This window comes from Halichoerus grypus, chromosome 4 (assembly GCF_964656455.1).
Source record: "Halichoerus grypus chromosome 4, mHalGry1.hap1.1, whole genome shotgun sequence".
Classification (NCBI taxonomy): domain Eukaryota; kingdom Metazoa; phylum Chordata; class Mammalia; order Carnivora; family Phocidae; genus Halichoerus; species Halichoerus grypus.
This window is the reverse complement of record NC_135715.1, coordinates 57,685,944-57,713,410: the sequence shown is the minus strand read 5'-3', so window position 1 is coordinate 57,713,410 and position 27,467 is coordinate 57,685,944. Positions and strand designations below refer to the sequence as shown.

The 27,467-nt window shown below is 33.2% G+C and overlaps 1 protein-coding gene across 1 annotated transcript in view; it reads right to left on the bottom strand.

Annotated features, from left to right (window-relative positions):
- The window catches only part of RB1 (RB transcriptional corepressor 1), a 152,208-nt gene that overhangs the window by 82,720 nt on the left and 42,021 nt on the right, over positions 1-27,467 (bottom strand). The window contains 12 exon segments of the mRNA XM_078070371.1: positions 296-372; positions 456-487; positions 576-632; positions 1,866-1,982; positions 8,593-8,680; positions 12,324-12,401; positions 13,334-13,443; positions 15,674-15,751; positions 17,891-18,033; positions 20,394-20,504; positions 24,114-24,181; positions 25,176-25,214. Of these exon segments, the coding sequence (XP_077926497.1) occupies positions 296-372; positions 456-487; positions 576-632; positions 1,866-1,982; positions 8,593-8,680; positions 12,324-12,401; positions 13,334-13,443; positions 15,674-15,751; positions 17,891-18,033; positions 20,394-20,504; positions 24,114-24,181; positions 25,176-25,214 (998 nt within the window).

Sequence of the window (27,467 nt, the reverse complement as noted above, 5' to 3'; positions counted from 1 at the left end):
CTTTGGTAATTTACAATCTCCTGTCTTGGAAGGGATTTCAATAGGTTCATTTCCTAGACTCAGGATAGCCAAGAATAAGAGCCTAGTGAAGTACTATTTCCATGATGACCTGAAATGGTTCAGATAATAACCCATTTAAATGATTTATGGTGACTACATTCTTCAGTATATATTGATCTATATTACGCATACTGTCTCCTTAATTCCACCCCCCAAAAAAACACATCACACCTTAGATAAGTTTTTTTTAACTTTAAATTGAACTAAAATGTTTATTTACTAAAATTTAACTTACTGCTATATGTAGCCATTACAACCTCAAGAGCGCATGCCAATAAAGACATATGAAAGATGTTGTCATTCAGGAGTTTGCTAAAGGAAAAGAAAAGAATGATTTTGAAACATTTACTTTTATAAAAAAGAAGGAATTGTTTTACTAAAACTAAAGAATTTACCTAAAATTTTGAATGGATAATCGTTCTTCTTCCTAAAACAGATAAAAAAAAAATGTTTAGTTGATGCCTTTTTTGTGTCAGCATTGAATTTTTTTTTCTATTATGTTCTTTTTAACTTACTGATTTAAGCATGGATTCCATTACTCGGTAATACAATCGGACTCCAAGTTTGTATCGCTACAAAGAAAAAAAATTAGATTCCACTACTTTAGAAAATCACAATTATTAATTTTTAAGGAGGTTTCTCTTAAAAACATATTTCTGATACTTTTTAGGAATATGAATACCAAGAGATCACAAGAGCTAGCTTGTCTAGAACTCAAGACTTCCATATAAAATGATGGTTAATATTCCCAATAAATTATCAAGAGGGAAGGTCCAGTACTTGGTTTTCCTTTTCCTTCATTCCACTCCAGTCTACAACATTCAAGACACACACACACACAGAGGATTTTTTATTCACCTGGTACTTACTAACCATTTTACATACTAACGTAATACTTCTTGCGGCCTAGGAAATATAATTTCAAGATAACTCTCCAGGATTGAGAATAGTCTGTCCATAAAACTGGCAAAGGCAAAAATTGAACCCAACTGATCTTATCAGCAAAAAGTTTTAACCAAATAAATAATTCCCATTAGTTCAAAGAATAACCAAATTTTAGATAGGCACACACAAACCATATTCCTTCATTCAAATTATAAGCATAAGTTTCATATACAACCAAAAAAGACTTCTAAATACTATTATTTAAAACATGGTTAGCATCAAAATATAACTCACTACACTGAAATAAATGTATATAGTAGATAACAGTTTTCAAAGATATTTTTATATGTTATCTCACTAATTCCACACAACAAAGCAGAACAAATATAGAAACTTGAATCTCAGAGAAGTTAAATGACAGCTCATAAATGATAGAACCAAATATAAACCCAGGGTTCTGATTCAGAGCCCATACTTTTACCCAATGTATAGGTTTTAGATTTTCTGAAATAATAATAGTAATAGTAAAATTAATATCACTCAATAATATCACCAATAAATAGCATGTATATGATCCCATTTATCTAAGTATATGCATTCATGAATATTCATATATACAGAAGCCAAAGAATATATACAAAAAATTTAATAGCATCAAAGATTTTAATTTTCTTGTACTTATATTTTTTAAACGTCTACATTTTTTCTAAAACTTTCTACATGTTTACTTTTGGTTTCTGTAATGGTGTAAGGGGCATTTTCTTATAAAGTTTTTCATAAACAGCAGCATACACAGGCAGCTGAGATACAGAATCTACTAATATAGGACCAATACTATCATAATACCTTTATAATTTGGAAAGATATTTCATTTGAGGTTATTTACCATATAGTGACACTAATCAAAATGAACTCGTTACCTGTGATCCAATTTCCATACATCCCTGTCCCACAGCTTTAGCAAATTTCTCTTTAAAGATGTATCCAACATCCTTCACTCTTTTCAGGATACTTTCCTTTGGATTCACTGTGCAGTTCTTTAAAGAGGAAAAACATAAATCAATGTTGAGGATATTGTTTAATCAGAATTAACATTTTCTGTCCTATAAGATATAACTTTTCACTTTCAATTATTTATACCATGGAAACACCTCCACAAAAACTAGGTAAACATGACTACTGAAAATAAGAAGAACATAAAGAATTCCATTTTAGGATGTTAGTGACCAAAAAATACTAAAGTACAAATAAAAAACCCTATTATCTCAATTTTCTGCTGCTAAGTTAAAGAACAGATTTGTTAGCCTTTCCACCCACCAAAAAAAGTCTCATAGATATTAGAAACTAATACCATGGAAATGCAAAGGATCATAATTGACTACTATGAACAATTATACACCAACAAACTGGAAAACCTAAAAGAAAAGGATAGATTCTTAGAAACATACAACCTACCAAATCTGAACCATGAAGAAACAGAAAATATGAACAGATTGATTACTAGTAAGGAGAGTGAATCAATAATCAAAAATGTCCCAAGAAACAAAAGTCAGACAGCTTCACTGATAAATTTTACCAAACATTCAAAAAAGAATAATAAAACTTCTCAAAGCCCTCCAAAAAATAGAAGAGGAGGGAACACTTCCAAACACACAATCAAAACCAGACCAGGACATCACAAGAAAAGAAAATTATAAGCCAATATCCCTAATGAATGTAAATGCAAAAATCCTCAACAAACTATTAGCAAACCAAATTCAACAATGCATTAAAGAATCATATACCACAATCAGGTGAGATTTATTCCAGAGATGCCAGGATGGTTCAACACTCACAAATCAATGTGATACATTAACAAAATGAAGGATAAAAATCCTATGATCATCTCAATATGATCATCTCAATAGATGCAGAAAACACTTGACAAAATTCAACATCCATTTATGATAAAAACTCTCAACAAAGCGGGTATAGAGGGAATATACTTCAACATAATAAAGGCCATATATGATAAGCCCACAGCTAATATCATAGTCAACAGTGAAAAGCTGACAGATTGTCCTGTGAGATCAGAAACAAGACAAAAGATGCCCATTCTCCCCTTATTCAACATAGTATTGAAAGCCCTAGCCAGAGCAATCTGGCAAGAAAATGAAGAGGCATCCAAATTGGAAAGGAAGAAATAAAACTGTGTCTATTGACACAGGACATATTATATATAAAAAACCCTAAAGACTCCATCAAAAAATTGTTAGAATAAACTAGTTCAGTAAAGTTGCAGGATACAAAATCAATATACAGAAATCAGGTTTGTTTCTATGCACTAATAATGAACTAACAAGAGAAATTAAGAATACAATCCCAGGTGGCGCCTGGGTGGCTCAGTCGTTAGGCATCTGCCTTCAGCTCAGGTCATGATCCCAGGGTCCTGGGATCGAGCCCCACATTGGGCTCCCTGCTCCACGGGAGGCCTGCTTCTCCCTCTGCTGCTCCCCCTGCTTGTGTTCCCTCTCTCCCTGCCTCTCTCTCTGTCAAATAAATAAATAAAATCTTTAAAAAAAAATACAATCCCATTTACAATCGTACCTAAAAGAATAAAATACCTAGGAATAAATTTAAGCAAGGAGGTGAAAAACCTGTACATGGAAAATTATAAAGCACTGATGAAAGAAACTGAAGAAGATAGAAATAAATGCAAAGATATCCCATGCTCATAGATTGGAAGGATTAATATTGTTAAAAATGTCCATACTACCCAAAGCAATCTATAGATTCAATGTAATCCCTATCAAAATTCCAATGGCTTTTACATAGAAATAAAACAAACAATCCAAAAATTTGTATGCAACAAAAGATTCCCAATAGCTAAAGCAATCTTGAGAGAGAACAAAGCTAGAGGCATCATACTACCTGATTTCAAACTATATTACAAAGCTACGGTAATCAAAACAGTATGGTATTGGCACAAAACAGACACCCAGATTGGTGGGATAGAATAGAGAGCCCAAAAAGAAACTCAAGAATACAGTCAATTGATTTGTGACAAAGGAGGCAAGAATATACAATGGGAAAAGGACAGTCTCTTCAATAAACAGTGCTGGGGAAACTGGACAGCCACATGAAAAAGAATGAAATGACCATATCTTACATAATACACAAAAATTAACTCAATGTGAGTTAAAAACCTAAATGTAAGACCTGAAACCATAAAACTCCTAGAAGAAAACACAGGAGATAAGCTCCTTGACATTGGTCTTCAAGATCTGATTTTCTGAATCTAACACCAAAAGTAAAAGCAACAAAAGCAAAAATAAACAATTGGGACTATATCAAAATAAAAAAATTCTGCACAGGGAAGAAAACCACCAATAAAACAAAAAGGAACTAACAAAATGTTGTATGTCAATTATACTCCAACAAAAAAAACCTAAAAATGAAACAATTATAACAACACCACTACTAAGCCTACTGAATGAAAGAAGATATTTGCAAATCATATATTCAATAAGGGGTTAATATTCAAAATACATAAAGAACTCACACAACTCAACAAATAACCTGATTTTTTAAAAAAGGCAGAGGACCTGAATAGACATTCTTCCAAAGAAGACATACAGATGGTCAACCAACACATGAAAAGATGTTCAAAATCACTAATCATCAGGGAAATGGAAATCACAATGAAATACCACCTTAGAACTGTCAGAAATGGCTAGAATTATAAAGACAAGAAATAAACGAGTGTTGACAAGGATAGGGAGGAAAAGGAAAAGGGAGGCTCATGCACTGTTGGTGGGGATTGTAAATTGGTACAGTCACTATGAAAAACAGTACAGAAGTTCCTCAGAAAATTAAAAACAGTACTATATGATCCAGCAATTCCACTTCTGGGTATTTATCTGAAGGAAACAAAAACACTAACTCAAAAAGGTATCTATACCCCATTCTCAGTGCAGCATTATTTACAATAGCCAAGACATGGAAACAGCCTAAGTGTCCATTGATGGACGAATGGATAATGCACACGCGCGCGCGCGCGTGTGTGTGTGTGTGTGTGTATAAAATGGAAGGTTATTCATCCACAAAAAAGAATGAAATCTTGCCATTTGTGACATGTATGGACCGTGAAGGCATTACGCCAAGTGAAATAAATCAGACAGAGAAAGCCAAATACAATAAGATCATAGTTATACGTGGACTCTGGAAGAAAAAAAAAAACCAGCCACAAATACCAAGCTCATAGATACAGAAAACAGACTTATATTGCCAGAGCAGGGGGTAGGGGTGGGCAAAATGGGTGAAGGCTGTAAAGAGTTACAAACTTACAGTTATAAAATAAGTAAGTCATGAGGATGTAATATACAGCATGATGACTGTAACTAATAATACTGTATTATACATTTGAAAGTTGCTAACAGAGTAAATCTTAAAAGTCCTCATCATAAGAAATCGGAGGGGTAGACGAACCAGGAGAGACAATGGACTCTGAAAAACAAACTGAGGGTTCTAGAGGGGAGGGGGGTGGGAGGATGGGTTAGCCTGGTGATGGGTATTGAGGAGGGCACGTTCTGCATGGAGCACTGGGTGTTATGCACAAACAATGAATCATGGAACACTACATCTAAAACTAATGATGTAATGTATGGGGATTAACATAACAATAAAAAAATTTTATTTATTTATTTATTTTTTTATTTTTTTTTTTTTTTTAAAGATTTTATTTATTTATTTGAGAGAGAGAGAATGAGAGAGAGCACATGAGAGGGGGGAGGGTCAGAGGGAGAAGCAGACTCCCTGCCGAGCAGGGAGCCCGATGTGGGACTCGATCCAGGGACTCCAGGATCATGACCTGAGCCGAAGGCAGTCGCTTAACCAACTGAGCCACCCAGGCGCCCGACAATAAAAAAATTTTAAAAAAAATTTCTAATTTCTAATGTATGATGATGTGTTAACCAGACTTACTATGGTGATTATTTTGCAGTATATACAAATATCAAGTCATTATGTTGTATAACTGAAACTAACAAAATATTGTATGTCAATTATACTCCAACAAAAAAAAAAAACTAAAAATGAAACAATTATAACAACACCACTATTAAAATAAAGAATCTCTTATATTCTCATAAATTATCTTCAATTAAGAGTTATATTGGGATGTACATTACCCTAAAAATACAAATAATAAAAAAATACAAATAAAAATAATAAATAATAATAATAAAACTAAGATTGGAGATTGGTAGCATTTCCTAATTTAAAACTGTGCTTTCAAAGAGTTAAGAATTATTATATCATTTAGACACCTTTTCAGAAACACATGATTGAGAAATGGTTACAAAAGAAGTTTCAATACATGTATCATATGGGGTGGGACTATATTTAATAATTAAAATACATCACAAGATGATTACTAAAATGCATATTATGATATATTAAAATACTCTGTAACTGATATTGTAATCTATTAAAAATCAAAAAACTGATTCCTTTCAGCTACAACCAAAGATTGACTTTATTTTTATAATCTTTATAGATCAAATACATTCAAAATACTATAAACTTTCCAAAACTAAGATTAAGTATAATTTTCTTTGAAATGTGAACACTGTCATTCAAAAATTTCACATCCTATAAAATCAATAATTCTGTCTTCCTAAAAGAAAACAGCACAGATATCACAGAAACAGTAACAAAGAAGCACCTCCTGTCATAAAGTCATTGTTACCAAAACATCCATTTAAATGTCTACAGCTTCTAAGATTTTACTTACAGAAGAAAAGATGGCATTAATTTTAGAAATAAAGAAACCTGAACAAAAAAGTAAACTCAAAGAAAAACTTACTGATCTTCCAGACATGCCCACTCTCTAGATAAAGCAATTTGCAGTCTATGTAAAACTGCAGTTAAGCTTCATTTAATGTTAAACTTCACATTGAGCTCCAGAGAATGCCTTTGAGGCAGAATTTTTTGCCAAACTAAAGTAGTTCAAAATAAAAAAAAGAGCTCCTATATACTCAAAATGTTGTAGGAAATAATCAAAATTATATTTGAGAAGAGAGATTATGGGGGCAGTGTGGGGGGGGGCAGAGAAAGAGAGGAAAACAAACTATAAGAGACTTTTAGAGTATTAAGGAGGGCACTTGTTGTGATGAGCACTGGGTGTTGTATGTAAGTGATGAATCACTGCATTCTACTCCTGAAACCAATATTACACTATATGTTAACTAACTAGAATTTAAATTAAAACTTGAAATTAAAAAAAAAGAGACAGAGAGAAGAGAGAGATTATCATTCTTACAACTTCTATCATTATCCCTTCTAAAAGTGCTAAGTAACTGAGTAGCCATGTTTGAGAAATAATGTTGTGCTACAGATAATCCATAAATAAAAGTAACTTCATGCAATTTGGACAAACAAAATCAGTTCTGAGCCAACACAATTATGAATATGATGACAGAAATTACTTTGCTAATTCCTGGGAGGCATATAAGCAAGAAGATGAGAACAGAATATGACAAAGCCACAGGGAGGTTATGATATTAAATAAAATGTTAACTACACAAAATACAGAGTTACTGGAATAAGCCAAATTTTAATAATTCTCCTGGCCTTATCCATGGATGAGCATTTCAGTGAGTCCTGACCCTCATTTGAATTTAAATAAGGAGTGAAGAAACAAGCAAGTAACACAGATGCTAGTTTTCAGGATCTCCTTCTCGCTCCCTTGTTCGTATAGCAGTGAGTGGCCCTTCAGATGTCAAACTCGGGTCTACAGGAGTTGTAAAATGCACACAAGTCCAGGCAAGAAATGTAAATAAAAATGGGCTAAATATAGGATAAAAAAGACTGTAGAGATATGACAAATGTTAAATCCTAATATCACATTCAAAGAAAAGATCGAAAAAGCAGACAGAAAAGATATATAACAAAGCAATGGTTAGATTCACAGATTTCTTTTTTTTTAAAAAAAGACTTTATTTATTTATTTGAGAGAGAGAGAGAGAGCACAAGAGGGGTAGGGTCAGAGGGAGAAGCAGATTCCCTGCTGAGCAGGGAGCCCGATGAGGGACTCGATCCTGAGACTCCGGGATCATGACCTCAGCCGAAGGCAGTCGCTTAAACAACTGAGCCATCCAGGAGTCCAGATTCACAGATTTCTTAAATAGCAACAAGGAGAACCAGGAATAGTAAAGTATTATCTACAAATATCTAAGAGAAAGTAAACATCAATCTAGAACTGAAGATTCAGCTAAACTATCTTACAAAAAGTAAGAGTAAAGATACTTTAAGACAAAAAACAAGACAAAAACCTTGTAAGTTCACCCCAAACTAACCCTCACTAAAGGAATTATTAAAGTATGTATCTGAAGAAGAAAGAAAATGAAATCAGAAATGAGGTCTAAGTTGCAAGAAAGAATGATGAGCAAGGCAAAGAGCAAACATGCAAAAAATCTAAAAATAACACACCAAAATAATACAATACTACCAAGATCTAATTTGGAGGGTTCAAAAAAGCAAGAAGTAAGGTAACAGACAAGAACATTTGGGATGGGAGATATTCAAAAAAATTCTCAGTATTTTAACTTTTAATTTCAGATTTCTTTTTCAAGATAACACAAACATAACATTTTATTTATGGCTTACATTAAAATAGGAAATCAGATTTTCTGATGGTTGATCACTTGCTGAATTTAAGATCATCATTAATTGTTGGATAGTATTCATAACAGTCCTAGAGAGAAAAAAAAAGGAAGAAATATTAAGCAATGAAGGAAAACAAATAAACAAAATGCACCTATTTCACAAGTTAAATGAATCTTTCAAACTCACTATATCCTGTTTATCTTTAAGAAGTTCTCTGAAATAAGATTTTACAAAACCCTTAGTATACTGTTGCTTACAAGGAATTACATTTTATTCTGTCATTTTTTTTAAATTAACATACAGCGTATTATTGGTTTCAGAAGTACAGGTCTGTGATTCATCAGTCTTATATAATACCCAGTGTTCATTGCATCACATTCCCTCCTTAATGTCCATCACCCCATCCTCCTACCCACCTCCCCTCCAGCAACCCTCAGTTTGTTTCCTACGATGAAGAGTCTCTTATGGTTTGTCTCCCTCTCTGGTTTCGGCTTGTTTTATTTTTTCCTCTCTTCCCCTATAATCCTCTGTTTTGTTTCTTAAATTTCACATATCAGTGAGATCCTATGATAATTGTCTTTCTCTGATTGACTTATTTTGCTTAGAATACCCTCTAGTTCCATCCACATAGTTGCAAAAGGGAATTACATTTTATTTAAACCTTTAAGAAAGAACATATTCATAATCACTAAGTTTATAATTGAAGAACTGATTATTTACTAATAAAAACTACATTTCAATAAAACATTAATTGGCCAAATTAATGATATTTTAAGAAGAAAACATAAACTGGTATCAAAATGACAATTTTTAAAGAAAACATTATTACAATCAAATATTAAAGTTTTTCAAATAAAAATGGTAGGATATATTGTAATTCAAATGAAGAAGCATGTGACTTTCCTTTATAGAAGTCTTCAGATGAAAGCATACATAATTTTAGAAGTCTACACTGGTAAAGCATAAAATTGGGTCAGTCCCTTAAGATTTCTTTAATTCTGTAATTGTGTGTGTGTGTGTATGTGTGTGTTGTATAGTAAATACTAATGTTCCAATTTTGGAGTAGCAGTACATTGCTATTGTAGGTACTGTTTATTGATACAAAGAACTATAGAATGTTTATGGCTGAAAGATTCCTTAAATATTATTTAGCAAACATGTTCAGTGAGCATTTTCTTTTTCATTTTTGTAACCTCAGGAAGAATTAGAACCGATGTCATTTGCTCAGTTTGGAAAAAGAACTTGTCTTTAAGTCTTTTAACCTCTTTTGGTGAAAGTTTCCATTTAGGAAAAAAGATGACAAACATCCCTGATTTTTTTTTTTGTATCTTCCTTATTATTACACCAAACTATTATACCTCTCTCAACTGATATTTATACTTCCTCACCTTTCAAGTATTATTGCTTCTAAAACTTGTACATCTTCTAATCCACTTAAGCCCACTATGCCTAAACCCACAAATAACTAGCGGCTAATACCAAAAGATCTTTCTCAATTGTTCCGATACTTGATTTCCTTGAAGTATGTGACACTCAAACACCTGCTTTTTCCTGAAATTCCCTCCATCCACTGGCTTTTTTGGCTTCATTCTCTGGGCAGCCTTCTCGTTCTTTTTAACTTCTATCTAGTATTTAAATGCTAGCATTCTGGGTGTTATATGCAACTAATGAATCATTGAACACTACCTCAAAAACTAATGATGTACTATATGTTGGCTAATTGAACTAAGTAAATAAATAAATAAATGCTAGCATTCTTTAGGGCTCAGCCCTTAGCCAGCCATTCTTGCTATTATACCTTTACTTCAGGCAAACTCATCTATTTTTATGGTATTAACTTCCCCAGATGATTCTCAAATCTGTAAGATCCTTATATCCCACTACTTACTACTTCTTCATGTCCCATAAATGCCTCATGAGTAATATTCTAAGTATGAATTCATCAAATATTTATCAAACCTGTTCTTGTTCCTTCATTCCAACTGCCTACTCTTGGTTCAGATCCTCAGCATTTCTCACCTGAATTACTGCAATAGAGCAGTCCAGGGATTTTGACTCACTATGTGTATGGTAGTAGGGTCTAGGCATCTGTAGTTTGGAAAAAAACCTCCTCAGGTTACTCTAATTTCCACCCTTGGTTAAGAACCACTATGACAGATTGACAGGTCTAATTCTCACCATGTCCTCCTTAGTCCATCCCCTCAAAAACTCCTACCACATAAATTTTCAAAAATCAACTCTAATTTTATCCTTACCCCTATTTAACACCCATATATAGCCCAAATCATGCACAAGCTAGAGTCCAAACTTATGGGTATGGCATATTAGGCCCTTCAGGATCTAGTATTCACCCTCCTCTCCTGCCCTTTCACCTTCCCATTTAGTGAGTCAATAGAGAGCTGCTAATAGTTCCCAAGACACAGCATGTTGTGTTTTCTACTCCCATGCCCTTGCACATGCTATTCCTACTCCCTAAAATGTGCTCTCCTGTGTCACAGACTTGCATGTTTCAAAATTCAGTTCAATAAAGTCCCTTTATTAAGTCCCTTCTGTGCCATCTCATTAGTTTGTCAAAAGTTTATTACTATACTTTACACTTATACCGAAATGTATCTTTATATGTCTGCAGAGTCATTTGAAAAATATTACTGATTTCCCACTATGTACCAAATATTACCCTAGGTCCTAATTACTAAATGGTGAACAAAAAAGCCATGGTCCACATGGTACCAAACTTAAAGGCTATTACGGGTATTGGCAGAAACAAGGAAACATACAAATTAATTTTTAATTACAAATTGTGATATACACTATGAAGAAATAGAACAGGATACTATGAGAAAGAATGAAGGAAATTACTTCAGAGAGAAATCTTTTAAAAAGTAATATTTGTGCTGAACCTGAAGGAAGAGTAGCTGTTGGTAATTCAGAAGCAAAAAAAAAGAAGGAAGAGTTTCAAGAAGAGGGAAAAGCAAGTGTGAAAGTCCTCAAGTACAAAAGAAGAGCGTTAAGCATTCAGGAAACTGGCTAGTACATAATGAGCAGGAAAACAAGATGAGGTTAGAAAGGCAACAGAAGCTGGATCATGTAAGGTTTTGTAGGAACTGTGAATGAATGTATATTTCAAATGCAACAGGAAGCAGTCAAAAGGTTGGACAGCAGGGTGAACATGATCTGACTTACATTTCTAGAATATTATTCTGGGGTTCTCTGGAGAAAACAGTTGGTGGTGGGGATAGAGGAACAGTGAGGAGAGTAGACGCAGCAAGATCAGTTAGTAGGCTACTGCAAAAAATCCAAAAGAAAGAGGAGGAGATCCTGGACAAAGGTGGTGAGAGTCCAAATGGAGGACAGGAGATGGACTAGAGATATTTTAAAGGTAGATTCAATAAGACTTAATAGCAGGTTAGATGTGGGAAGTGAGGAAATGGACAGAAAAATGGTTTCAGTCCTTCTAAGTTGTATGCAGAGCAAAGGGTGATGATATATTTTTTTCCTTTTTTATTTACTGAGATGAAACACATTCCCATTCTAGGTTCTACTCCTTAAGGACAGACAGAACTAGGTTTAATAATCATGTCCTCAGCAACTAGTAAAATACCTGGCAGGCAAAGAGCACTCAATATATATTTGTTGCATGTATACATAAATATGTAACAGACCAGATGAACAAACTCATAAGGCACTGAATAAATAATTATAATGAAAATCAAAAGTAAGAAAATTCATACCTAACTGGAGTCTGTGGAAGAATCACATTCATCTCTTCATCAGAGTTACTTTTTCGGGGTGTTCTCTGCATTTCAAAACTAAATAATGATAAGCAAAGTCATTCAGATTGAAAATGCACAATTTGTGTTTTATGAGTCAAAAGAGCAGTATACTACTTGTTGCCTTCATACCATCATACAAACTGGTAAGTCAATAACAGAAGTGATAGGAAACAGATGATCCAAAATCTGCTTAAATAAATAAAATTTTATGTTCTTCACCATTGTTTTTCAGTTGGGTTTCTTCTACTAAGTTTATGAAAAACAGGTGCACCAATCATTAACAATTTTTTAAAAGTGAAAGTTAGATGCTACCTCTAGATGTTAGATGGTATTATGAACCGAGCTGTTCAGTATTTAAAAATATCAAAGCTCAAGTTTTTCAATCATTATGCCTTCCAACAACTTTACTTTGACTTAAATAAAATTTGAAACATTTTATTTGCATTTAACCTATAAGTTATATATATATTTTCAGCTAAATATTAAAAGATTTCATGCTAAAGACATAAAATAAACATACTTATAATCATTCAAATTTTTTGCAATTACTCTCAATCTACTTTAGAATTCTACATGATAATTCAAGAGAATATACTTTTGTATTAACATTTAAGAAAAAAAAGAACCAAGCAAGTAATAGCAGATGAAAGGGTAGGAAAAAGAGAGACCACTACTTAAGTAAACTAATTACTTCAACAATTTTCTTTTAGTGCACGTTTTAAAATTAAATTCAGCTTAATAAAAAAAAAATAGTTGCTAGAGATGACAATTCACATTAAATCTCTATTTGTATATTATATGCTTAGAATACTATTTACCTTATTATTAGCTTTATAGAACGGCACTTGAAGTAACATTATAAATGATAAAGATCATGAAGTTAAATAAAAACCTATTTAATCTATCTATATTAAAATCAATCTATAGCAAAAGCATCTCAACAAATAAAATTAGACCATGTACAATACCTGTCTACAGGATCAGCCTGAAGAGTTTTATCATGATCTAGAAATAATCTTGCATCAAGATCTTTGTTTTTAAGGTAAATCTCTTCATATTGTTTAGAGAGACTTTCCACCTCAAAAGAAAAAAAAATTCTGATGATTATCCTTTTCATATCATTACATCTCTCAGTCCACAGAAGTACAGATTTAAAGACTCTTTGTACATACACTTCATTTTCTAATATACAGAGTTCACATGCAATAAAAATAAAGCATATCTAAAAGTGAAAAATTCCTATTTTTAACTCTAATTTTAAACTGATTTTATGCATGCATCCCGTTCATTAGAATTTTATGTAGACAATGATCACCAATAACACAAAACAGTAGGTATTATTATATAATTGCCAAGATCCTCCAAACATCCCCTACATCCCTCACTTCTAATCTTCCACTATGCTTATCAATATAAAAATATTTTTCAAACATAACAAATCCTCTTGATTATATATTCTCCCTACCTTTTCTAAATTGTTTGACGTACTCTAACTCCCTTTAGTTCAGTGTCTTGGACAAGAGTATTAGCTCAATTAATTAGCCCAATTAACACATTTGCACAATGTATTCCTAATCTCAGATACTTCTTCATTTGCTAGAATCTGTAATTCTTTTACAAGTTCTGATTCATAATTTTCTAATCATAATTTAAAAGCCAATGCCCAACAGACAACTACCTGGCATGACTTCTGCTATGACTTTAAAGTCTGAGGGTTTCTAACCTGAGAGAACTAAAATCACATTTCAAAAGGAGTGGCAGGAAGAAATCCAGTTAAATGTAAATTTTTTGTCTGTCTAAGTTTTTTAGGTAAAACAGTCATTCACATTGATTAAGTTTAATCATTGTTCCTGCCCGATCTTAGTGAGGCACTAATTATCAATCATTTATTTGATTGGCAGCTATTAGTGCTATATGAAAAATGCTGGGGTAAATGTAAGGTTTATCTTAAGATTTCTATTAAAACCGACTAACATAACATAATAAAATTAAATTAAAAAAAAACAAAATCCTTTCTAAAGGAAGAAAAATTACAATGAGTGTCCAAGATTCTTCAGAGTTGTGAACAGCCTATTTTTTGGTACATCAGTTAATAAGAAAACTCGGTAATACAATATTTGGCCCCTTTTCTTGCCTCTCTAGTCTATCTTACCAGTCTTCTGTCCTGCATCCCCATCCTAATGAATTAGTTGGAGTTCACTGAACAGACCACACCATCACATATCACTGTCCCTTTGAATCTGTCATTTCTAACACTGGAAATGCCATTTCTCAAAGCTTACTCAGCTCAGAAATCACACCTCTACACGGTTTTCCACAAAACCAATCTGCCCCACTTTGGATTAGGTGGCCCTCCTCTGAGATACCACAGCAACTTGTACATACTTCTACCAGACACCTGCAGATTCCTGTAGTGTTCTCTTTCTTTGTTTTTCTCCCACTAACACCTTAATGACAGTGACTGTGAGTTAAATCTCTTATGGATAATATCTAGCGCAACGCCTGGAATATATTAAGCACTCAATAAATAACTGCTGGATGAGTAAGTTTATTAATTCAAGGACTAGTCACCAATTTGGGTCACAGAATCAGCAAACTAGCTATCTGATTTCATGTCTTTTGGTCTTGGTAACTAATGCCAGGTACTTCTAAAACATTGCTTTATCCCTGAGTACTTGTTCTTCATTTATCTAAGCATCCTTTTCTCCACATATTTCATCTTACCACATAAAGTTCTCAGTTGTTCTGTTCTCATTGAAGAGCAAGACATTTGAGGCAAGATGCGAAAAGAAACAGATGGATGGCACACCACTAAGGTAAAACATTTCTGCAATATAATCATAGCTGTTTCAACTGAATTTATTTTAAATGAGGTAGTTTAAAATATTCAAAAGAGATGCTCCACAATACAGTAATGCCAATCATGTTGATGGCATCAATCCATGGATCCTATGCTTAAGGATGCATAGCAAATGAGAATCAAATTTGATTGTGCATATTTAGTTATATTTAAATATAATGGCATTCAGAAATTCAAAAGCCTACACTTTGATTTTTGAAAAATTTTAGTACAAATCAATTTTTAGTGCAAATTACAAATGCTGCTTATTTATACATCTGAATATATATTCAAAAGGTTTTTCTGTTACTTATATAAAGTTGGTTCACCAAAATTCTCCTTAGATTTCTTTCCTTGGGCAAAAAATATTTAAGAAAAAGTAATTTTAAGAAACTAGACAGCTACTCCTCCCTCCCAAAAGTCCCAAAATACATTAACTTTTTATTAATTAAGTTTTCTTTCAGATTACCTCTGGAAGTCCATTAGAAGCTACAATTCCAAGAGAATTCATAAAAGGTATGAAATTTTTGAAATAAACATTTTTCACCTGAAAAAGATAAAGTTACAACATAGCCATTAAACTAAAAAAACTTAATCTTTGTCACAATATATTAACACTAGAATGAAAGTGTTAACTGACATTTTGATCAATGACTTACATTCAACCTAGTGATACTTATTTCTAATTATTCAATTATTTACTTTTTAATTTATGTGAGGCAGATTTTAAGTCTTAGAATGGAAGTGTAGTAGAGAACTATTAATGAAATAGGATTTATAAGAAGAAAACTCATTGAAACCAACTTCAATATTCTACATTTAACAGATGATGAAAAGATGGCTCAAAAAAATTAAGCAACTTGACCAAAGTTACACAGCTAGGAAGTGGAGGAAGGGGCAGTGCTGGAATTAAAACCCAAGCTATCATTATAGTCAAGACTCTTCTCTATACTGTTTCTGATTTCTCCCTACAGCATATTTTTAGGCCACTTCACACTCACCATCTGATAGCTAGCTAAGGAAATATCAAGTCAATTATTTTAGCAAAAATTCAGGAGAATAGCCTGTTTTTACAAGAAAATAATTTCACACATGTAAAGAATACCCAGTAATTCAATTCAAAATCAAATAACAATATTTTGTAAAATGATGCAGTTTCATACCAAAGCACCTTACATTTATTTAACATGGATAATAAAGACTGTAATCAGGAAACCTGGAGTCATATTCCTGCCTGTTCCACACTTGCAATGTTACAAAATTGTAAACAACTTACTTATTTAACTTTTCCAAATTTGAAGTCTACACTTATTAAGGTGGAAATAATATCAGTTTATATCTTCTTCAAAGTAAGTTGCAAGAATTAGGCTTCTGTAACTTATTAATTTTGTTTTCTAATTAACTCCCATTGAACTGGAGTATTTATAAAGTAGGTAGTTCTAGTTAACCATTTAGTGTTAATTAACCAATAATTATATAGCCGTTAATGTAACCAACCAATAGTTATATAACCAAAAATGCTATATCTAAATAACCAAGTGTCAATTAATGTCAATTACTACCATAGTTTTTAATCAGCTATACTTTAAAAATAATTCCTATAAATATTCTAAATTACAAAAAGAGTTATTTAAAATGAAAAAAATTTTAATGACTTATTCCTGATTTTAGAAATGAAATCTTATAAGTAGTTCTGAAACCCAGAGAATTAACAACCAGGAATTAGAAAACTGCATTTATGTATATTAATTATCTTGAGGGACTTAGCAATAGACTGGATTAAAAAAAATATTTCAACTACATTTGTGAGCTTATTAGCAAAGATTATTTGTGATTCTAGAAAAGTAAAAAAGTAAACCTATATGTATAAGGCTGATATATCTACAACCACAGGTGTATATCTATCTTTATTGAAACTGACAAAAGCCACAGTGCTGACATTAAGATATCCTGATAAATCATTCCAACGCTTCTTAAACTAGATTTTGAGATCATACTCCATTCCCTCCCAGAGCTGACAGAGAAATTTCAAAGATGCAACATTTCACACAGCTATCTGGTGGCAGTGAACTGTGGACAAAGCAACAGCATAGTACACTGAAAGCAGCAACTGGTAGCAGATTTCCCAAAGTCTAGCCCTGTTAGTAATTAGCTATCAATCTCTGGAAGTTCATTTACTCATTACGAAAAGGAGGCTGAGTACATTATTCCTAAGACCCCTTCCAATCCCAACAGTCCACATTCTATGACCAAGATAAACAATCCCAGGGTGTTCATGTGTATTCTCTACCAGCCACTAACATCTGGTGTAATATTTGGAAAGAGTGGATAGGATGAACAGAAATTTAATGCTGATATTACTTATCATTAAACCAAAACACCAGGGTTTTCTTAGGGTATTTTAAAACATTAGGAGTTATCAGTAACCACAGAGGAATCAAAGAACAAATTCATCTGAAAAATACTGCCATAAAGATGTACCTTTTCAGTGATTCCTGAGTAAGGGAGCTACTCTCTTTAAAATCAAAGTAACTGAACATGAAAAATAAATTTTTTCTAAATATTTTGCTGCAAAAGAATTGGCACTAAGTACAAAAGCAAGCTTGTCATGAAAGAAGTATAGACTGTTAGGAAGAACTTACATCTAAATCTACTTCATTTTAAAGAAATCATGAAGTTAAATTACCTCATCTATATTACATTCATGTTCTTTACAGAGAACTTCAATAATTCTTGTATCATTTTCTAGTTGTTTTGCTATCCGTGCACTCCTGTTCTGACCTCGCCTTGGTGTTCGAGGTGAACCATTAAAAGGTATTACAGCTGTTTCTGTAAAAATGGTAAATTAGATAAGAACAATTGCACATTCCACTGTATAAAATAATGAAGTATTCTAACTTGGGAGATGAGAAATAATTTTAGTAACATGCTGCTTTTATTTATTAGGCTTCATTAAAAGGCTAACAGTTTCATCTATTTATTATCTATTTGAAGTTATGTACTGATAACAGTTTTTGCTATTAGGCAAATATGGAGAAGGCAAGGGAAACAGCCAACTTATAAACTAATTCTAAATGTATCCTACTCAGTCTGTAAGGGGAAAAAATGTTTTCTATATTAAAGAGTCTTAAAAAAACTATTTATGGATTCAACTGCTAGACAAATTATAAAAGTAAATAAATTTTAAAAGTTTAAGCAAATACCATAGTAAATAATGCTTTTTTAAAAAGAAGTATATAAATATTATGTGATAAAGGGTGATTTAAAAAAAATCTCCTGTATTATTTTGAGCATTCCCAATTCAAACTGAAAATGAATTCAGCTATTAAAGAGATAACAGATGACTAAGTATGAAAAGTATTAATTGCCTCCAGGCCTGACCAACAATTTACAGGAAATTGAGAGAATACAGGAACATGTTAAACTATACAACAGGACGTAATCAGAAAAAATTAAACCACGAGAAACCCCACAGAATAAACCACCTAATTATTTAATAAATAAATTATAAGGAAAAAAAGAGAAAGACAAATGGAGAAGGAAGTTTTTTAAAAGTCTCAAAAGTGTATCAACCAATCATAAGATATAGATCTTATTTAGATTCTGATTTAGTCAACCTGTAAAAAAAGTTTTAAAATCACTTTTATAAGACAATTGAAAATCTGAACACTTACTAGATATTTGGTGGTATTAGGTTAAGAAACTGTTAAGTGATTTTTAGGTGTGACAATGGTAGTCATTATGCTTTTTAAAAAGACTATATTTAGAGATACATACTAAAATTTATAAGGATGAAATGGTATGCAAAGATGTGCTTCAAAATAATATAGTTGATGCAACTGGGCAGCAGATGGGGCTATAGATGGACCATAAGTTATATGTTGAAGTAGGTAATTTAAGTACATGGGGCTTATTATACTACTGTCTACTTTTGTATTCACTTGAAATTCTCCATAATAAAAAGTTAATTTGAAGTTTACCTTACTCAGTAAATTTATCACCTCATCCTGGTTTCTCTTTAACATAACACTTAGAAAATTAAAATGTACTTTCAAATAATCCGAAAGAACAATACCTGTCAACTAAAGTAACATCCTACATCAATTTATTAAACTTATAACATTGAAAAAAAGTGAAGAAAAAACATATAATCTTTACAGATTCAGAATTTTTAAAAATATATTTGTTTTCTATTTTTTTCTCCTGTTCCATATGTGGTTTCTGCTACTGACCTTTTTCTGTCAAATGATGTTCAACACATTTTAAAAATTCTGCTCCAGACTTCATTTTCCATGAAGTTATTGTTCAAAAAAGATTAATTAGGCTTCAGCTTTTCAGGCACTTCCAACAACACTGAGACTTCCATGTTTTGATCTGTCCTCTATTATTTTTAGTATTATTAATACTTTAATCATTTTAGGACCAAGGAATCAGTTCAGCCTTAGTTAAGTTTACATTTTTCTGTGATATAATAAGTGATTTTGAAATTCTACTCTTGATGCCACCTCTTAAAAGAAGCAATTCCATTCTAGGAGGAATATACTCGTCTTTGCTTAATGCTATCTATTTCAGCAAGAGTTATTTTTTTATTTTTTACGTTTAATTTTTTTTAGCAACAGTTACTTTCATTTAAGAACACTTCCCACCTCATCACCCACTGAGGTAGATCAATTACAACTCATATGCAAAAAAAAATTAGTCACATAATAATCATAGCATCCAATAATACAAATTAGGTAATCTCCTCCAGCAGAATGGGCCACTCTTTCTCAAGAAGTTTCATTCATATCTGTGCCTTACCTCTTAACTTTCTCTTTACTGGGAATATGCTACCCCAACTTCCCCTAATACTCAAATGCTATCTACTCTTCAATACTCCGTTCAAATCCACCTCTTTTATATGGTCTTCCTTGGTCTTCCCCAGCTAAAAATCTTTCTTGCTTCCTGAACTCTCATAGCATTTACTGTATTTTGGCCCAGACCATTTAGAAAGTGGCCATATACTGCTTACTTGCTTACTTGTTTTATCTCTACTTCTATATCCTGTAATACTTGAGGGCAGAGTCCATGTCTGATTTATTTTTTATCATTCCTTCAGCTCTAGAACCATGTTTTGGTCCTAGTTGACATTAAATAAACAACTGTTGAGTAATGATGTAGGAGATGCATAAATTATTTAAAATACTTACTATATGGTTCTTTAAGCAATGCAGGAGGTGAGAGTTTAATAAAATAGTCAAGGACACAGAGCATTAACTGAAATGAGATGACGAGATCATCCTCCATTTGTAACACTTCCCCTGAAAATAAGATAGGTTTACAATGTAAAGTAACAGATCAGAGACTGAGATTGAGATCTTTAAATCAGGGAAAATTGTGGGTATGGGCATATGCATATACTGATTTATTCAAGAATAAAGGCATGTTAAAGAACTTAATTTTTTTTTTGTTTTGCAAAAACTCGGATTTGAAATATATAAAAATATAAAAGTACATGAAGTTATGAAATAAATGAAGTATAAGTCTACCATGAGATTCTGACATCTAGCAATTATTATAGTTTATTCCCTACATCTAAATTCATTTTGTTTTTTGCTTTTTTAAACTTATTTCCAGTTTTGGTAAGAGCTATAGAATTTATTACTTCTGAAAATAATTTTGAAGTATGCTACATGGTAATCTTTAATTCTATTTATTTATGAAACCTCACATATTTTCGATTTTAACCCCCTTACAAAATATTACCACAAACAAAGCCATTAATAACAAAATTAACATATAACTGAAGTCATCTATAAAGTAATCATTTAGCATAAAATCTTAAAAAGTTAATACAGTAAATATACAACTGGAGAGCTGTGAGGAAATGAATGCATATAATAAATACCTGAGGAAAAAAATAGTGTAGCTATACAAATCATAATCAAATATAGCTATATTTGCTTGTTGCTCTAGAAGTTTAATTTGGCTCACTTTCTATCTTCTTGGTATCTGACTGCTAAACCATTATTAATCCCAACAAATACTGAAGGTATAGAAACTATGTGAAAAAGCAGATAACCCTGCATCTGGCAGGTTTTTTAGATCCATAGGTATAGTGCAAACATATGTTTGTAACAGACTTAGAAGCTATTAAGAAATGCCATACAAGTAAAGAATGATATCAAGGATTTACAGTTAAAAGTAGTAAGGTGAAGTCAGATCAAAGAATTCTCCTCCAATACCCAATAAAATAAAAGGAAAAACTGTACTGGCTAAGTGTCAGTACCAACACCAAATTTAAGAGATATTGACTCAGAGTATCCTCATCTCCTCCTCTTCTGACTTGGAGGGAGGAGAAGTTGCTGATGATGGGATAAGGGTAAAACAGGAAATAAACGATAACTAACTTTCTTTTGTTGTTGTTGTTTGGGGGGGGGTTTGGTTTTGTTTTTTGTTATTTTTTTTGATAGCTAACTTTCTGACAAACACAGAGATTCCGGTGTGCTATGCTGAACTGGAAACCAATATGAATCCCAACACAATCCCATTATGGAAACAGGATGCAATTATCACTAGAGTGTTCTATTTTAGAGTTCATTCTAACAAAAATCTCAGAACAACAAAGACTCATATCATACCAGATGAATTCTCCACTTTCTCCCTCACCCCCTAAAACTAAGTAAAATAAAAAGCCCGTATTCATATTGTAGCTCTTTGGGGAACACAACTAGCCAGAGATAAAATGCAAAGAGAGTGTAAAGAGATTTATTCACACTACATCAGAGAAAACAGAACATCACACACCAACCACATCAGAGAAATTGCGTTGCCCACATAAAGTCCTAGTAACATGGGGAGGGGAGAGAGGATGAGAAGCACAGAGATTATGCAAACATACAACAGAAAAGAAAAAAGAAAAGAAAAAATAGAGTCACAACATAAGAAGAGAAAAAGTCAGGGAGAGAACCCAATCTAGAAGATAATCTATAAAAAGAAAATGCCCTACAACTCCTTGCACTAAGAAATAAAAAACAAATTATATGAAAACAACAACAAAAAGCTAAGGAAAAAGTGAGGACAGAATAACACCATTACAAACATAGTTTACACAAACAATGAATCATGGAACACTACATCAAAAACTAATGATGTCCTGTATGGTGACAAATATAACATAATAATAATAAAAAAACATAGTTTAGCTCAAAACAGAAGACTTGAGACAAAAACAGTTAGTAAATAAGAAAAGACGAAAGATCATAGTAAGACAAGAAAAGAAAGTAAATATGGAGAACAAAAATAATCCAACATAAGATAGTTAAGTTCCTGGGGCGCCTGGGTGGCTCAGTTGGTTAAGCATCTGCCTTTGGCTCAGGTCATGGTCCCAGGGTCCTGGGATGGAACCCCGCATTGGGCTCCCTGCTCAGCGGGGAGCCTGCTTCTCCCTCTCCTTCTGCCTGCCACCCCCCTGCTTGTGCTCTCTCTCTCAGTATCTCTCTGTGTCAAATAAATAAAATCTTCAAAAAAAAATTTAAAAAAAGATAGTTAAGTTCCTGAAACATAACAGAATAGAATACCTAACTGAATAGAATAACATTTAAAAATTTGTGTGTTAAGACGTCTTTCAAATGAAGAGCAGAACCTTCAGTTTAAAAAGAGATACAGTGTTATAAGAAAAACTAATATGAAATAATAAAAATCAAGAGATATTCTAGTTAAAGTATCGAACCTCAAATTAAAAAAAAAAAATTAAGTATTCAAAAGTAAATGGGGGGGGGAATTAAAGCTAGTCTCCTATTTCTCAACAGCATTGTTCAATGCCAGAAAACAGTGTCCTGAGGAAAACAAGTATGACACAAGAATAGCATAGACAGCCAAGTGGTCCTTCAAGTATAAAGACTATGGGCATGATTCATAAACATGACAAACATAGGGAATACAGTGCCAAAAAGCCTTTTTTGAAAAATTCCTTCTTGGTAAAAGCCAGCCAGCTAAGGATGAATCAAAATTCAGAAATGGAGAAGTTATAACAGGAATGACAATAAGCTTAGAATCCACTGACATACAGAAGTGAGACTAAACAAGTAATTATAATTACATAATGAAATATAAATGTTATGATCTTTGATAATGTAATGATAATACAATGAGCAAATCTGAAAGTGATGGATGGGGAGATGACAGGAAGAGTGGTAATACTGTACTAACATCCTTTTCCTTCAAAGAAGATTTATATTGCTTTAAATCAAAACACAAAGTAAAATAAAGATTCTAAGCTTAATTTTTTAACAGTGCTTTTTCATAATCTTAGAGAAATATTTTAGGAAATAATACTGCTTACGTGACAAAAATTTATCTAAATTTAAGCAACTCCTCCCATTTCTCTTGTTTACTTTCTTCTGTAAAGTTTGAGTAAAACTAATTTGTATGTTTACTACATGTTACACTATAATATCCTATTTTTAAAAAATTAGATCTGTTTGTGCATGCACACATCTCCAATCTTTTTTATCAGGTTCTATGCATAAAAATATACCTGAAATAACAATCATATAATTTTAATGATTATTTATTTATTTATGGGTAGGCTTGGGGTAATTTTTTTACATTTTTCTTTGCATTTGCTGTATTATTTGAATTCTGTATCATGAATATGTACCATACTTATAAAAATAGTAATATTATTCTTTAAAAAAAAAAGGAAGGAAGAAGGATTTTCAAAGGATATTAGAAACAGAAATGAAATGAGACATTTCCAAAGTTGCTTCCAGTGCCAGAATTACAAGAACTTGCTAACAGGTAACAAGCCACACAGAGAACTGGTGAGTGTGGGGGAATAACATTAAATTGAATAAAAAATTTTGAACCTAGTCCAAAAGAATTATTACATTTGAAACATTAACATGTAACAAACATAATGACTTTACCTTTAGCTAGTAAAAATGTGATCCAAGAAACTTTTAGCACCAACACAGAGTTTATTTCAGTAGATATCCTAGTAAACAAATAGAAACCAGAAAAAAAGTTTTATACTGACAGTTTTCCAAATATCTCTTCTTTTTCCTTATTTTAAATTATAGGCCTAAGTTGACTGCATAAGAGAATACAATCCATTTTAAATGGACAATTTACAAAGTAACTCAATTTGTCTCAATTCAGTTAGTGTTTTTACCAAGATATTTATATTTAGCCCATAGAGTAGTATATATTTTGTAAAGGAAATATTTAATATTTCAATTATAATCTAAAAATATGCACAAGAAGTGGTATACTATGATGTACTTGGTTTCCAATTACTTAATACTTTTCTGTTCCTTGCTTTCTAATTAAAATCAACACTAAAGCAGAAAAATAGATGTTTGGATGACTACCAATTTAAAACTATGCCTTCATAACCTGTTGATATTAACAACTGGAATAGATTAATATAACTAATAAACACATAATTTCCCTTTATATCAATCATCTTCAATACCACTAGTTCAGTGGGGCAGAAAATCTCATATACTACTCATTCTGTTTCCAAAGAAAATCTCTAGAGCTCTTTCATGGGTATACGGTTGGAGCATGTATCATACATTTAAAAAAATAATTTGGAAATTTTAATATATACTGTCACATTTACTCTTACACAAAAACTATGTTCTTGGTCTTAATCAAGTTAATAAAATGCCAATATTAGACAATAACAGACACTCAAAAAAGATTAACTCAGTGAATTTGCATTTTTCCCAGAACTGGTGATATGTTGCACTGAATCTACTTTCACCCTATTAGCTCTCCTTGTAGTAAAGGGCACATATTTCATACCATTTTCTTTGTGAGAAGATAAATAATCTGCATAGGGTTTAAATCTATGACCTTAATTTATGAAAAGCATGCTATAATCAATCAAACTAACCCTGGCATTATCAACATGTTTGGGATTCTTCCAGAAAATTTTTTTAAAAAACCAGAAAGATAAAAATAACTTGCTCTGAACTACTTACAAACTGCTGGGTTGTGCCAAATATATAAGTTCACATGTCCTAAAAGGAAGAAATAATTATATTAACATTATGGCTTTTTTTAAAAGTCATTTTAAATTTTTTTTCATGATTTAGAAATCAATTTTACCATGCTTTTTTCATATTATTTCAAGAAGTATACATTTTAGGGCGCCTGGGTGGCTCAGTTGGTTAAGCAACTGCCTTCGGCTCAGGTCATGATCCTGGAGTCCCGGGATCGAGTCCCCGCATCGGGCTCCTTGCTCGGCAGGGAGTCTGCTTCTCCTTCTGACCCTCATGATCTCTCTCTCTATCTCATTCTCTCTCTCAAATAAATAAAAATAAAATCTTTAAAAAAAAAAAAGAAGTATACATTTTAGGGGTGCCTGGGTGGCTCAGTTGAGTGTCCAACTTTTGGTTTTGGCTCAGGTCCTGATCTCAGGGTTGTTGGATGGAGCCCCACACTGGGCTCCAAGCTCAGTAGGGAGACTGCTTGAGATTCTCTCCCTTTCCTTCTGCCCCCCCGCCCGCTCATGTGCACACTCTCTCCAAAATAAATCTTAAAAAAAAAAAAGTATACATTTTAAAGACAAAAAAAATAGCATTATTTTAAAAAGTTAAAGTAAATTTTTCCAATACATGGCATTTCACATATCACTGTAATATCTAATTACAAAAGGACTGGATTCCATATGTGCATTTGTAATTCAGAATACATTTTGTAATTAAATCTTGATCTAGTTAGAATCCCAGATCAGGTCATAAAAGCTTACTTAACTATTAGCCTCACTAAAATAACTCAACTTAAAAGTACTATAAAACCGGGCGCCTGGGTGGCTCAATTGGTTAAGCGACTGCCTTCGGCTCAGGTCATGATCCTGGAGTCTCCAGATCGAGTCCCGCATCGGGCTCCCTGCTCGGCAGGGAGTCTGCTTCTCCCTCTGACCCTCCCCCCTCTCATATGCTCTCTCTCTCTCATTCTCTCTCTCATAAATAAATAAAATCTTTAAAAAATAAAAAATAAAAAATAAAATAAAAGTACTATAAAACCTATTTGTTGGGGCGCCTGGGTGGCTCAGCCAGTTAAGCATCTGCCTTCAGATCAGGTCATGATCCCAAGTCCTGGGGTCGAGCCCCATGTCGGGCTCCCTGCTCAGTGGGGAGTCTGCTTCTCCCTCTCCCTCTACCTGCCACTCTGCCTTCTTGTGCTCTCTTTCTCTGTCAAATAAATAAATAAAATCTTTAAAAACAAACAAACAAAAAACCCTATTTGTTTAGGACAATGGAGGAGTTAGAATCTCCACAGACCTGCTTCCCAGTATAATAACTATAATTGGTTGAAATTATTTAAAAAATCATTTAATGTCTCTGGAAATTCTCCTAAGGGCATACAGCAAAAAAAGGAAACATTTTTTCAAGAAAATGTACTAACTCCTGGCAAAAACAAAAATAGTCTGTGGAATTCAAAGCAAAACTCACTTCCTCCTCTCCAGTTCAGCATCATAAAGCTCTACCTTGGGCAGGTGCAGCCAAGACACAGGACTCCCTCTCTCCCCAGCTCCCAGCCTAGGACTATCACTCTGGGAAAGGAAGGTGACTGGCATCTCTAATCATCCCAAGCTTTGTGCTGTAGAAAGTCTATCCCAGGCAAGAGGAGCTGAGGGGTCTGGGGCTCCCTTCCTCCACTTAGCCCCCACTCATAGTGCAAAAGCTCTCTTCCAGGCACAGCAGATCAATACTGGGGCCTTGACTTCTCTTACCCCAGTTAGTTCACAGGACAGAGGTTTCAGACATTAAAGGCAATCTGAGAAGACCAGGGACTATTACCTCTTCTCAGTGATACTTTTTTTTTTTTTTTTAGAGAGAGCACGAGAGAGAGAGAGAGAGAATATGTACAGAGGGAGAGGGAGAAGCAGACTCCCCGCTGAGCAGGGAGCCCTATGCAGGGCTTGATCCCAGGACGCTGGGATCATGACCCGAGCCAAAGGCAGATGTCTAACTGACTGAGCCACCAAGGTGTCCCCTTTTTAAGTTTTGGGGGTTTTTTTTGAGAGAGAGAGAGAGATAGCAGCGTGTGCACGTGCACAGGGGCGGAGGAGCAGAGGGAGAGGAGAGAGAGAATCCTAAGCAAGCTCCATGCTCAGCTCAGTGCAGAGGAGTAGAGGGAGAGGAGAGAGAATCCTAAGCAAGTTCCATGCTCAGCTCAGAGGCTGAGGGAGAAGCAGACTCCCCGCTGAGCAGGGAGCCCCATGCAGGGCTTGATCTCAGGACGCTGGGATCATGACCCGAGCCAAA